This window comes from Myodes glareolus, chromosome 2 (genome assembly GCF_982192425.1).
Source record: "Myodes glareolus chromosome 2, mMyoGla1.1, whole genome shotgun sequence".
In the NCBI taxonomy this organism is placed as follows: Eukaryota; Metazoa; Chordata; class Mammalia; order Rodentia; family Cricetidae; genus Myodes; species Myodes glareolus.
In genome coordinates, this window is record NC_142027.1 from 103,435,626 (window position 1) to 103,451,078 (window position 15,453).

Consider the following 15,453-nt stretch of genomic DNA (forward strand, 5'->3'; position numbering starts at 1 on the left):
TCTATTTTTGAACTATATTGATATCTGACCCTTCTCACCAACTACCCAAACGCACACAAGCCCGTGCTATTTCAAATTGAAAGCTGGGCTTCTAAATAAATGAGGGGAAATCCCTGAAGTCATGGAAGAAATGATCAAAAGTATGAGGCATGTTCCTTGAGTAAAGCAAACAGGAGCCTAGGCCTGATGGGGAGGCTAAGGTGGGCCTGGAGTTAGAGCCAGGCTTCAGCCCTACTTCTGCAGCCTGCCAGCTGTGTGCCCTGGGGTGAATCACTATCTCTAAACTTCAGCTCTGATAGCTGTAAGTGGAGCTAATTTTAAGTGCCCCAGAAGGCAATTCTGAGGATTACAGAAGATATGCTTCAAGTAGGTACTCAATAAATAATAGCTGCTAGGATTATTAATAGGCTATTTAACTAATTTTTCAAGTTTAGAAACATCAGAGTTACTGTTTCTTTTTAAAAGAAAAAAAAATCGACTTGATGTTAAGTCCGAAGGTCAACTTTTAAAAGTCATTTGATAATGTTATAAAGGGGGGGGGGGGAGGCTAGGATCCTCCCCGACAGAGAAGGTCCCCAGGAAGGGACCTCACATGCCGAGGCTGGAACTAGGTGTGGGCGCTTGACCTGTGCTCAGTGTGCGACGGACTTCGGGTGGAATGTTTCAGATCTCAAAGGCAGCCCTGGTGATATGGGGCAGATCTGCTGCCCTCTGAGCTCTGTGTGCAGCCGCCTGGGTCTGAAGTAGAAGTTCCGTAGAAACAATATGTCTTGGAACAGCATATAAACTGGTGGAGAATAGCCCACACGCGCTGATTCATGACATCTCACACAGCAGGCAGTTAGGCGATGTGGGGCGATGATGAGGTGGAAAACACAAAGCTAAAGGGCCTTGTAGAAGCGTAAATATTCCTAATCAGCCTCATCTCCTTCTTGAAGACGAGGTATGCACCACACTGCCAAGGCTGGGGCTTTAGCAACAGGTTTAGGCTTGCAAGCAGACCCTTTGTTAGACAGGACGCTGTGTCCAGACTCTAATTACACAGTTATGTTGTTAGCTCGTTAGGAAGTAAATAGTCTTTAGCATGAATATGCATTTTTTTTAAAAAAAAAAAACCTATGAAATTAAAAGATATCTCATTGTAAAAATTAAGAGTTCATTCAATGGATGCCCTTCCATACTTTGAATGAAGGTGGCGGGTCTGATTCACACAGTTGATGCATGAACCAAGGTGCATTTATTTGCTACCAGGTGAATTAAAATGATCCCAACACCACAAACTCCGAGCCCTTGACATGACGAGCTCCGTCTCTGAGAAGAAGTCTAATGCAGCCCACCTTCTAAACCCCGGCGCTCTCCCAGCATTTACCCCACCTCCCTCCCATGTTCTACACTGGAACTTTCCAGAACATTTAGGCCCAATTGCATTTCAGCAGCCTTCTGTTCCACAGAACGGTCTCCCACAGCAATGAGATATTGATCCTTCCTTTTTGTTTCACCCAATCCCAAGAAGCCTCTGTTAGGATTGGAATCAATACAAAGGTGAATATCCAAGGAACTTCAAATACAGAAAAAGGCATAGCAGCCACACCATTTAAAGTAATGGGTATTTTTTAACAAACATTTTGAAACATGCCTGTTTCACATATTTCTATTTTTTTCCTGTTTCTGACTGCAAAAGCAGAAACATTTGGTAAGCAGGCCCATGCAGGGTTCAGAGGTCAAGGCGGGATAACAGGTCCATTGGGCTTAGAAAAGGAGGACCACGGTGACCTGCTAAGGGGGAAAGTGAGTGTCTAGCCCAGTTAACTCCCACAGTTTCACCTGAAATCCACTCAGCAAATGTCTCACACACATCCTTCCCAAAAACTGAACCAAGAACTTTTCCCCTCATGCATTTTTTATCTGTGTGCAACCCCTTGGCAGCATAAATATTTGACTTTTACCCCCAAGCACACAGTATTCCATGGTTCTTTTTGGAAATTTTTATCCTTGAACATTTTTGTCTTTGCAGTATTACCTTTCAGTGTGACTATAAGCTGCCCAGTTAAGTAATACATAATCAAGGACTAGGGCGATGGCCCAGGGTATAAAGTGGTCATCTCACAAACATGGGGACCTGAGTTCAGAGCCCCAGAACCAATATGAAGCAGAGTACAGAAGTAGGTGCCCATAATTCCAGTACTACTTCCTAAAGAAGAATGGATGGAGACAGCCCATGGGCTAGCCTGGAGTACACAGTATCAAATAACTGTCTCACACAAGGTGGAAAGAGAGGACTCCCCCCCAAATATATCCTCTGATCACTACGTATACCCCTCAGATAAAAAATAAATATGGATCCAATGTTCTTTTTAACCACTTAAAGCTCCAAATGGAGAAAAATTGCCTTCCACACATATCTTAAATGTGGGGCATGCAGGAAGACCTTGGGATAGGGTTTAACTACTCACAATGTGATTAGCAATAGATGAGCGAGCCACTAATTGGATGAAAGGAAATAAAACTAACGTGGAAGAATGAAAAGATCAACAGAAATAAGCAGCAATTAGCACTTTATCGTCACAGAAAGGAGGGAACGCCACGGCTGTTTAAGTAAACCCCAGGCTTGGCTGAATGAGGTTACACACAGTTCAGGAGAGACGGCGGTGAGATGAATTCAAACCCAGAGAGAATGGGCTTCAGGGTAGAGAGGAGACCTCAGGCTCAGGGTGTACGCCATGCAGAAAGTGACAACGCAAGGTCACTCGCTTGAGCTGCTCAAAAATAGCCAAGCCGGTCACAAAACAGCTGCTCATGAAGGACTGGGGAAGCTTCCGCACTGAGCGAGGCTTCCCAGTCACTTGGTACAGCGTAATGAATTACGTCCACGTTCAGAACGACTTACATTCTACTGCTTGGAATAATCTTGTGTCCTTCTCTAAACCACGTCACTTGCGGTCTGGGACAGCTGACGATGGGCACCAAGTTTAGAAGTGCTGCGTGTCCTTGAGAAACTGTTTTCCTCTGGTCTGTATCCATGAAATTCCCCATATCTGCGGAGAAAAAATGGACTTTTAAGTTCTGGAGCGAGCTATTTTTTGCGGAGGAGTTGGGGTCAGGGAGGGAAATAACTGTATTTTACAGTGCAGCTGGTGCCGCCGCCACACTTAACAAGGTGACAGGCGAGACTGAGTGGCAGCGCTGACAAGGGCGGGTGGGGCTGTGAGGGGAGCGTTGGCAGTGCCGTGAGCCTCTGAAACAGCACCGGGACTTTCATCAGCAAGGCCACGGGCCTTTGTCACACTGCAATGATATGATGGTGGCTCACAGTTGACTGTAACACGAAAAGAAACTGCTGGAAGGCATCTCAGGCCCCATGAAGCAGGGTCTACAAAGCTACAATGAAATATTCCTGGATACCTTCCTCCACCTGGGTCTCCTTTTCTTCATCTCTAGGGTGACGCTCTCCCTCACAAGTCTTTGGGAAGCAATGTGTTCCAACCATTGGAGCGTTCACAGAGAATTATTCTCTTATGCATCCCACACTGATGACATAGTTTGGGATAGTCAGTCTTTGTTTTACTGATTAAAACAACCAAAAAAAAATGAGATCACAGTCATTAGACTGTAGATATGAAAGGGTCTTTTTAAAATTGAAAATCTAAAATGATTTCCATATCGTTATCAGATACAGTCAATGTATATACACAGAGTTGTTTCCATACCATGTTGTGTGTGCAGTAATGCATGTGTGTACATGTTCCCAGGTATATGCAAGTGTGTATGTGGGGGAATGAATTACCTGTGTGTGTGTGTGTGTGTCTGTGTGTGAGTGTGTGTGTGTCTGTGTGTGAGTGTGTGTGTGTAGTAATATATGTGTGTGTATATGTTCCCAGGTATATGCAAGTGTGGGGGAATGAATTGCAGGTGTGTGTGAGTGTGTGTGTGTGTGTGTGAGTGTGTGTGTATGTGTGTGTGTGTGTGTGTGTGGTAACGTATGTGTGTACATATTCCCAGGTATATGCAGCTGGTGTGTATGTAGGGGAATGAACAATTGCAGATGTGTGTCTGTGTTGGCGTGTGTATATATGGAGGCCAGAGGATGATCAGGCATCTGTCTTGATGGATCTCCACCTGGTTTGGGGGACACCGACTCTCACTGAACCTGGCAGCTGATGACTGGCTAGATGGACTGGCCAGAAGCCTTGGGATGCTGCTGCATCTACCTCCCCAGTCAGCACTATGGCCAGTTTTGGCATTGTATGTGGGCGTTGATGTCCAAACCCAGTTCCATGCAGTTGTGTAGCAAGCACTTTACTGACTGAGCCATCCCCCTAGCCACCATCTATTCTTAATTTCTTCTGTTTTTATCTTGGAGACAGAATCTCACTATGTAACCCTGACTGGCCTGGAAATCACTACATAGACCAGGTTGCCCTTGAACTCACAGAGCTCTGCTTCCTGAGTGCTGGGATTAAAGCTATTTTCTGTGTGCCAGGGCCTGCTATGAAGGCACTGAAAAGAGCTATGGAGGACTGTGGGAAATGCCCCTGCTTATCAGAAAGTGAAAGAAGTACACACAAACTGAAAGACTGAGAAACAAAGGGTGGGAACGAGGGCACGGACAACCATGCAAAGTCCAAACTTCATAAATAAAATGTAGTAAACTATAATCAATTCCAGGCTCTTAACTTACTCAAATATGGTTTGGGTATTGATCCACACTCTATTTATTATGTTTTCAATTTTTCTATTGAATAAAAGTTCTGAATTATTCTGTAGACAGATTTGGTGGTGACTTCATCTTCACAAACCAGCAAGATTGATGTCTTCCTAGTGGCTTAAACAATAGCCAAACATGCATAATACGGGGACCTCCCTCGGTCATCGTGATTATGATAGGAGGGTGAGATAGGTCTATGCTATTTTATATGCTAACATAAAGCTACGTATCATAACGGATGCCAAAATTAGAAGCAGCAATATTGAAACCTCCAAAGCAGATGAGAAGTACTATAATGTAGACTCAAGCCTGGGGCATCCTATAGTGTAAAATCTCAGAATGCTCTTCTTCTTGCTTTTAAACAAGATGACATTTCAGCAGTGTTTTCAAACGACACTGAAGCAGACTGTCTGCTAGACAGATCCTAGTCTTCAAAGACTTCCTATCATAAGGAAGGGGCAGCATATAGGCCAGGTCTCCTGCCCCCGAAGACTGCGTGACAGTCAAGGTCTCTGCCTTTTGATGGTCCCTTTTTTTCAAAGTTTCGTCCTCCAAAATGGATCTGCTGAATAAAGGCTAGATGGCTACATTAATAACAGCTGGGACTTGACTGTCCATGTCTACTGAGCAGCAAAATGGCTCCTTAGTGGATTCCAGGGAAGAACCAAGGAAATCTGACTGACTTCAACAAGGCTCAACTTTTTATTCTACTACCACCAAGTCAACGGCAGTTGGTTTATACTAACCACCTTACTTCCCCCTCTTCCTGTTCCCACGGGTTTGGGAAATCCTTAGTCTCCACAGTTGGAAAAAAGAACATCTCACCTGGGTCTCTGTGTTTGTTTTTAGATTTTTAAAGTTATATTTCTTTATTTGCATGTTTATGTGAGTGTTTATTGCCACAGGATATGTGTGTGAGCACATGAAGGACAAAGGAGGAGACAAGTTGGAGGGTTCATGCTCTCCTTTCACCATGTGGGTCCTGGGGATGTACCTCAACAGGTCATCAGGCTTAGGGGCAAGTACCTTTACCCACTGAGATATTTAACTGACCCTATACCAGTTTTAACCATAATTCTATTTTATTTATTTATTCACTCATTTATAGCCAGTGTCTCATGCTGCTCTATCTGTCACTGAACTCACTATGGAGCCAGGGATCCTCTTGGACTTCTGATTCTCCCCGCCTTCCAGTTTGCCGCCATGGCTGGAACACAGGGCATTATCCAAGCCAGGCAAACATTCTACCAACTGAATTACACCGCCAGGTCTTATCGCACTACTTTAGAGGAACCAAGGACAAGTATCAGTGGCCACAACAAAAAGTGCCTCCCCACGCTGCTGCAACCCTGCCCATCGCTCAAGGCCAGGGCTCACGCTGCGCACGTACATGCCACCTGAACTTCAGATCTTCTCTGCAAGAGAGCTCCCATCCTGTTCCGCACCACGCAGCGGTAAAACCCGGCATCCAGCTTCTGTAAAGAGGGGATGATATACCTGCAAAATACCAAAGAGAAATGTCAGTGATCAATACTGGAAGAGCAAGGGCATCCCTTCCATAAGACGCTCAAGTGACCATTTCTTTGGTACTCAAGATGTACCCAAGCCCTCGCCGAGGGAGACCACTGTGAGTTCGCTTCACCAGCATCCCAAATCCAGTGAGGCTGCAGGCTAGTACATGGAGTCAGGACTCAGCTGTCTCCAACGGTCAGCATGGTGTCACACATGAATTAGGCATTACTATACTGTTGGGGCATGAATATGTAATGTTCCCATAGGCTCACTTGTCTGAACACTCGGTCCCCTGTTGGTCATGCTGGTTTGGAAGGCTTAGCAACCTTTAGAAGATTCACTGGAGAAAGCGGGTCGTTGGGAGGTTTCGTGCTTTCTGACTCCCAAGGCACATATGTGACCAGCTGCCTCCACCTCTGGTGCTGCCTCTGGTGCCATGCGTTCTCCACCATGTTAGACTGTATCCCACCGAACGTGAGCCACAGTGAAATATTCCCTCCCTTAGGCTGCTTCCTGTCAGGTGTCTGAGAAATGTTAAATAAACAGTGGTCACTGCAATGAAAGCAGACTTTTCAGTTTAAGAAAGTTACCTATTCTCACGCTCCCAAATCTCGGGATTTACAGAAATACTTTCTGGAACTGTGGACTCCTGTGCACAAAGACCAAGTCACTCCGTATGGAAGACCACTGCCACTTTCAGGATGAGTGGTGGCTGTCCTCAGGCAAAGCAGACCCAGGCCCGGGACCGTCCTGTCTGCACCCCAGTGTGGATGTCCGCTAGGATAAGACATGCTCCTCGGGGAGGTCCTTCTCCACGTGCTGACACCGACAAAAGCTTTGTTTTTTCAGATGACCGAAAGAGTGTCAGCCATAATAATTTACCTTGTGTAAGGTGAGTGATTCTAGTTTTCACTCCTAGGGCTATAATAGCCCCTCACACCCCATACCCCTGCAAAAGCCTCATGGGCATTCCAAAGGACAGTAAGAGAGACTTTCTATGCCAGTCCTGCTGAAGTATAGCATTAGTTTTATAAGTCAGGATGCTTGAAATCCATGTTTGAAACCAGCAAGGATGTAGTTAATGATCACTGGATAGAATTCAACAGCTCCTGAACCCAGACCTGAGGTAGTACTTAACTGATTGTAGGCCAAGGTCAAACACCAGCCAAGAACAAGTTTTGTCAAACTGTCTGATAAAGGGTTAATATTCAAAATATATGTGGAACTCCCTAAAGCATAACAGGCAGAGACACCCATCTGAAGAAGGCAAAGGGCCACGGGGTTTTCAAGAAGGTAAATAGAGCTTTCACAGTATTCAGTGCATCCACGGTACTAGCACATTCACGGTGTTCAGCATCCACGGGACTCTACGCATTCACAGCGCATTCATGGTACTTGGGTGTACCCCTGATACTCAGCATCCATGCCACTCTGCGTACTCACGGTACTCAGCGCATTCACGGTATTTGGGTGAACTCATGGTACTTGGCATTCACCGTACTCTGCGCACTCATGGTACTTGGCATTCATGGTACTCTGTGTACTCACAGCACTCGGCGCATTTACCATCAGGAAAACGCAAACCCCAACCACACTAAGATGACAGCTCCTGGCTCCTAAGAACCATGCTGAGGATGGAGAGAAGGGAATGATGTTGTCCACTGCTGCTGGGCACGTAAACTGAGACAATACTACACAGTGAGTGCTCTTTTCAAAATTAAAAATGGAGCTATTATAGACTCAGCACTGCTTCTCTGAAAGGGAACTGAAATCAAGACCATGGGGACCCCTGCACCCCATGTTCACTGAAGCTTCATAGCACCCAGGCTCTGGAAAGAATCCAGGAATCTGTCAGCCCAGGAGTGGATGGAACATAGTATATAGATTTAAACCAAGAAAGGTGTGTTTTCCCCAAGAACACGGATGAACCCGGCAGACATCATGCTCAAGCAAACAAGCCAGACACAGGAGGAAAAACACGGCACACAATGGTGACAACCAGGGAGAGCAAGTGGGGGTTAAGGCAGCACCAAAGAACACCAGTGTTAAGTTAGGTAAAATGAAGAAGTCATATCAGTGTTCTGTGAGGCATTGAGAATACAGCTAGCAATGTGGTATTGTGCATTTACGTTTGGCCAAGGGACTATTTAGGCATTTTTTTTAATGTCTAAAATTCTGTTTATCAGTGTGGGTGTGCATAATATTTTGGGGGTATTCATGCCACAGTGCAAATGTTTAGGTCAAAGGACAACACTGTGTAACGTGTTCCTTCCCTCCTTCTACCTGTACACAGGCTTCAGTGACCCGATTCAGGTCAAAAAAGCTTGCACGGCCAGAACCTTTACTCCCCAAGCCATCTTACCAGCCCTACATGTTATTACATAAAAACAGTATTGAAAAGACAGGATTGGAGCAAATGCTTGCAAATGGTGATGAGGGGGTTGTGACTGTGGTGTCAGGGTATGTGCTTATCCCTAAATTCACTGAGTTGTGTGTACTACACATAGACAATGCTTTGTAAGCCTACTCTATCATATTAAAATAAGACACACTGGTTGAGATGACTTAGCATTGCAAACAGGAGGACCAGAGTTCAAATCCCCAGAACCTACCAACAAGGCTGTGCATCATTGCACATACTTACAACACCAGTGCTGAACATGCTGTGCAAACATGAGGACCTGAGTTCACAACCCCAGAGCCCACCAATGAGGCTGTGCATGGTTGCACATACCGATAGCCCCAGCGTGGAGAGATGGCAGAGACAGGAGGATTGCTATGGCTTTCTGCCCACAGACTTAGATTCACAGTCAGATTGTCTCAAGGCAACAAGGAAGGGAAGAGAGTGATGGAGCAGGATATCGGGCCTCCGAGTGCACTTACATTTGCACACACACAGACACAAAATTAAATTAAATTAAATATGTGGGTTGGTGGTATAGCTCAGTGGTACTCACTTGTCATGTCCAAGGCCCTACCCAAGAGAGTGAAGTGAATGAAACATTACAATGTTCACACTGTAACAGAACAAGGGAAACTTCCATTCTGAATGAAGAAAGCAAGGAGTATGACTTGGAGGCCTGGATCCTTTTCACACTGGGAAGGGGGTGGGTCACGAAAGGTCACATGTACACAGGCTCCTCAATATCTGAAAAATGCATTGCTACTCTGCTTTTTCTTAACAAAAGCGATGCTCTGGCTATGCCTGTTTAATCTTTTGGAGACATGTCTTCTTACAAAGAACAATCAGAGAAACTAAAAACAACTTGGGCAAAAGACACAGTGTTAGCGTGTTCTGTTTGCTCTGTACCAAGTAGACCTGGAAGCATTGATATTCAACTAATCGCTCATCTTTTTTATTCAAGTATGTCCAATTAGTCATCCTGGAAAAGGGAACCCAGAGGAATAATTTTAGGTGAATAAAACACTTGGACAATACAGGCAATTCAGCAGTAAGCAAATATTAATCAAAGTGAGTCTCCCTCTGATAACCTTGCGGTGGTCCTACGGTAGGACTCATAAAACCTTTTATGATAAGAAAAAAAACATTGCTGAGCATTAATCTTAAAAATTCTGTTCTATTATGAGGAACGGTTCATCCCAAACAAAATTAATTAGTGAAGACAATCAGAATATACCAAACCGAGCACAAAGAGTCAATGCCGTGTATTTAAATTACAAATCAGACTGGAAAGCTGCGGGCTTTGATTGTTGTGTACTGTAATTATAGGAATGAGGGGTGCTGAGATCAGGTTAAAGCAAAATCAACAGAAGTTTCTAGAGGAGCATGAGGACAGGTCATTGGAGCACAGCTCTGGAGAGCAGCAAGGACAGTTGGATCATGGCGACATGACCATGTTTACATAACTGTTACCCGATCTACTTTTTTTCTCTTTTTAAGTATCTTGCATAGATGCAAAAATTCTTGTGAATTTCTACAATAATCTTATATGCTAATGCACAGAAATAGCATTGCTTTCAAATGGCAGGAAGAGGCAGATAGGAAAAGTGAGTATTAGGCATATGTCGCCGTGTGCCGTCTCCAAGGATAATGTCGCACCAGGGGAAAATCTACAAAACCGTTGTGAAGTCCTCCACCTCTTACCGGAATTCCTGCACAAATTATGTTCCCCTAACAGATGGGAGTGTTCGTTGTAAGCCTATTGTTTATAAACACACATTTTTAAGCAGAGAAAGTTTCCTGGCTCATTGTAAGAAGGTATGATAAAAATCGTGGTACCATATGCCGTTCAGCACAGGCAACACTTGCTGCCGTTCCAGTCAACACTGAGCAAGGTGTGAGCACATCACACCAAGGTAGGGTTCTGCTAGACCAACACAGCACTCCAGGACAAAAGAACTCTAGATCCCACCAATGCCAGGGAGGGCAGGGCCAAGACTGCTGGGGACAGCACCTTAGCCACACATGCTACCCTGAACACACAGCAGAACATTCAAGGCTGCTCCTTCCCAACCAGCAGTAAATGCCTAGCTAGGCCAGGATGAAAAACTCACACTGAGTCTGCCCAGGATCTGAACCCCCTCCACTTTTTTGAACACTGCTCTAGAAGCACGTGTAAAAGAACAAAAGCCACAGAGGCGATCCTTAGGCTCACTCTAGAGCACAGAGACAGCACACAGCCAAGTCAACAGTGCCGCAGTGGCCTGGTGCTGCAAAAGAAGTGGCCCAAGAGCCGAAAGGTGAGGTGAGAAATATGGCAGTGGTTGGACACGATGGTGATTGGGCATGCCAGTTGTGGTAAGACAAGGGAGACAGGACGTGGGTGACGGGAACCGGAAAAGATGGGGTATGGCAATGGTAGGTTATTGGAATGGTGGTGGCACAGTGGCAGAAATGCTGGTGGGGAGGCATGGTAGAAGCAATGACGGGGTGAAGATGCACAGCGGTAGGGGACATACATGTCTGTGGTAGGATTTGGCATTGGTAGAAAAGAAGCAGTGGCAGGTGGAGCAAAGTGGGTGCTGGATGGTAACTGAGGCAGTACCTCAGATCAGGACGTTCAGGGTCAGTCCTGAGGGGACTGGCTTCTGGGATGACTGTGGCACTGGGGGTTTGCTTCACTCTACTCTGCCAAACCTCCAGTGCCCCCACAACTCTAAAGACACTTCACTACTGCAAAAGCACAACTCATGAATGACAGTAGATTTAATGCAGTTCAAAATCTACTCCAAATGCAATAAAAACAACAGGGGGAGGGGTGGCGAGATTAAAACAAGATCTAAGCAACAATGACCACGGCTTTCTGCTGAATTGCCCATGACCATTTATTGATACAGAGTAAAAAACAAAACAAACAAACAAAAACGCTAAAACAAATTAGGCTGACAGTATAGAATCTTTCTGGAAAAGAACTATTCTGTTTCTAGAAATATATGATAAAATATAACTTACTTTTAAAGGGTTACTGTCTGGCAGTCATTCACAACAAGAAGATACTAGGACTGAGAATATTCACCAGGGCAACAAAATCACACCTCCAGAACAAGGTTCAGTCTAAGTATCTTGGGTGGGGATGTAGCTCAGTTCATGGAATGCCTGCCCAGCAGGCACAAAGTCATGTGTTTGACCCTAAATTAGGTACAATAGGGTGCTACACACTATAATCCTCATGCATTACAAGCAGGAAGATGAGGAGTTCAAGTCATCCTTGGCTTCACAGGGGACCTCAGTCAGCCTGGACTAAGAACTCTGTCAACCAAATAAACAAATAACCAATCAACAATCAATAAAATACTACTGCTAATAATAATGATGATAACATAAAATTTTGGAGCTGGGAATTAACTTAATGGTTTAGTGCTTGACTAGCAAGTATGATGCTCTAGCACACCTTAAAAAAGAAATGAGTAAGAAAATAAGGGGGAAGATTCCTAAGTGGTAGGAGGCTTCCCTAGTATCCATAAAGTACAGGTTCAATCCACAGCACCACATTAAAAAAATCCACTAGCTACAAGTATAATTTTATGCTAGGATGATACCTATTTTGCATGAACAAGCACCAGATTTTATAATATGTTTTATGTCTTTAGACAAAAGCTCATTCTTTTTTATATATAACTAAAAAGAGGGGGTTTAGGGAAATACACACTAAAAGCCATGTGTAGGTTCACAAAATCACCCCATCTTGAGAAGGTTAGATGATAATTATATCTTCAATTTTTTTATAAATTTTCTATATTAAATTTTAAAAAACAATAATCCAAAGTGGAATGAGTCTGTCGCTGACTGTTTCCTCAAGCAAAATAATGATGAAAAAAATCTACACTGGAATTTGATAAGAAAATAGATACACAATTTTGAAGGTGTGCCTGACTGACAGGTCATACACGTTGGGGCAAGTTGAAGGTTATGCCCTTAGAAGAGTTAAATCATCAGTATGAAGTTAAAGTGCACAGAACAGGAGAGATGGAGTTATCCATTGGGAACCCTGTATTTCCAAAAGTTACCATGTACATGTGTGCGTGCATGCATACATGTGTGTGTTCATATAAAAATTATTTTAAATGAAGAGGGAAACTAAACTGGTTCCTATGGGTCTGGGCAACACATAGCAAGCAGGTAGTAGTGGTGTCAGGGTTCAAATCTGGCCATGCAAAAATTCCAGAGACCAATCGGATGCCAAGTTCCCACAAGCATCTTAATGATGGCTACCTTGGATGACTATGTTTAGACTCCATCCTAACACTGACAAAAGTCAACCCAAAGTTCTCAGAGTCACTGTTGAGATATTCCTAAGTCTCTCCAGGACTCTGTTTTCCACCAACGTAAGCAATGTTTTGGAGACTGTTCATTCTTTCTTTCTTGAGGGGCAAAAAGGTGAAAATCTCCATTTCATGAAGCTCGAGAATGTGACAGGAATCGGTCTGTCAGATCTAGCATTATTAGGATTAAATACTCTCAAGTCAGTGTGAATTGAATGTCAGAAAACCTTCGGGAAAGAGGGCATTGATTTTTTTTTTATGGAGAAAAATCTTTTATTCCATTTATGATTACTTAATTCTTTATGATGTGAGATTCTCTGTAGACATAAAAAATGGGGACCATTACACCAAGAACTGAAGTATGAAGACAAATGTTACCCTCTACACAGTTAAAAATATCTACACCAAGGTACAGTGAAGAAGGGATCTAAACGACAAGCATGATAGCAAGCACTAGTGGATCAGGATCACACAGTTAAAGCTCCTGGTGTCTCAGTTGGAAGGACTTGTCAACAATGGATCCTATTGGATGGGGTTGTCCTGATGGCTACAGCTTTTCACTTAAGACTCCACAATTACCCTAATACAGAAGACCCAAGAGAGATTAATTATCTACATCCAAATCATCTCCAATAAGAACTTTAAGAAGACACATGCCAGTTCTGTTTCGGAAATTCCCCAGGAACAACCCTATCTGCTCTGACTACACAACAAAGATAGTCAGACTGAAGCCAGCAACCAATACAAGCTGCACACAGTTTTGTGGGATGCCCATGAAGACTGGCCACACCTCATTAACACTGAAGATCTGAGTCACATACCCTAGCACGAGTTATGCTCTACAAGTGTGGGAGGTCAGCATGGGTCATTTTTTCTTGGAGTGAGATGGCAATGGCCTATCCATCCTTAAATTCCCACATTTATCATCCCCATCTTTCTAGACAACATGATAATTAATTTGATGCTTCAGAAATGAAAAGTCCATTTTTCAATACAGAATTCACAAATATAGTTTTACGATAAAGATGAAAGTTGAAGTCATATTGAAAGATTCATATCCAATTCACAATCATCTCTATATGGGATACTAGGAACCAATTAAGCAACACAGCATGAAACTACATGAGGTTTTTTTGTTTTGTTTTGTTTTAATCTAAAACTCACAATTCTCATGGCTGGGTTGAGCCCAAATAAAAATCTGTTTATGTGAGTGAGTTCATTCACAGAGACAGCGCCAGTGGGATGTAAACCATCAGAGGAGAGTTAGCTTGAACTGAGGTTAGGAGTCACTAGGGAAGTCCATCTTTGCAGGAAGATGCAGATGACAGTCACATTCACTTTAGATAGTTGATGAAGAAAACAATCTGTTTCACCTAAGAAGGAAGCGTTCACACACACATACACACACACACACTTTACTTGTTGAGCAATTGATTAAGAAACAATGTATTAAGCAATATATAAAAGGATGATCCTTGTGGTTCAGGGAAGAATTGTACTGGGGAGACATACTTCAACATGTAAGGAATATGAACAAAAGACCAGTCTGTAAATAAAAATATTTTAAAACAAGTTTAATAAAATTGTGTTTAAGAGCTAAGTCTTCGGATATAAGGATACAGTATATTTCCCAATAGCCAAGCTCTGTTATTTTTCTCAATAATATTTGAAATTTTCAGTGTAAATATTAAGTACATCATTTGTCAGATTTAATCTTATGTATTTCAGTATTTGGTGCTATTTTTAATTCGTCTTGTGTGTTGTGTGTGTATTTTATTATGGATAAGGAAGGATGACTGTTAAAAATAGAGATAGATGAATCGATGTATGATTTTTACATATTTAACTTCTATCTGATAACATTACTGACTTCACTATATAGGTGATTATTTTATACTGTTTGACAATGAAATCAGTATTTTTTCTTTTGCAATATAGATAATTTATTTTTCTTGCCATATTGCACTGGCTAGTAAATCTACTATCATAATTTGATGCTTTGTAACTTTGTGACTCATAATCAATTTAGGAGAAAAGTAGCATTGTTTCTTTAAATATCTTCCTTTGCCCTTTCTTTAGTTGAAGTTACACATACATTTGAAGTTTTCTTCTTACTCTCGAATGCTTATTTAATTGTTTCTTTAATATGCTTTTTATTTTGTATAGTTCTGTTGATGTATTTATGAGCTTACTGATATTTTCTTCTGAGCATTCTAATCTCCCCCAGATACAGTTTTATCTTCAGAGTTTGTCTTAGTTTGATTATCTATAACACAACCATAATTATCTCCCAGCCTTTCTCTGCTACTTTCCGTCGGTTCTACTATGGTTTCAATAGCCTTTATTTTCCTTCTCACTTTACATCATACATTCCTGCCTCTTTGCAAGCTTGATACATTGATTAAATTTTAGATACTATGAAGTTTCATTTGTTGAGTCCTGGCTAAGTTGGCATTCTCATAAATGTACTTAAATTCTGTAGTGATGCTCAGAAGTAGTTAGCTCAACCCTTT

General features: G+C 42.8%; 1 protein-coding gene across 1 annotated transcript in view; it reads right to left on the reverse strand.

Moving 5' to 3' along the window:
- Positions 1-15,453, reverse strand: part of Sdk1 (sidekick cell adhesion molecule 1) — a 944,655-nt gene that overhangs the window by 578,407 nt on the left and 350,795 nt on the right. Inside the window, exons 3-4 of the mRNA XM_087903322.1 lie at positions 6,096-6,202; positions 2,888-3,035 (exon numbers count right to left, since the gene is read on the reverse strand). Coding sequence (XP_087759448.1) covers positions 2,888-3,035; positions 6,096-6,202 — 255 coding nt within the window. The remainder of the gene's footprint in view (positions 1-2,887; positions 3,036-6,095; positions 6,203-15,453) is intronic.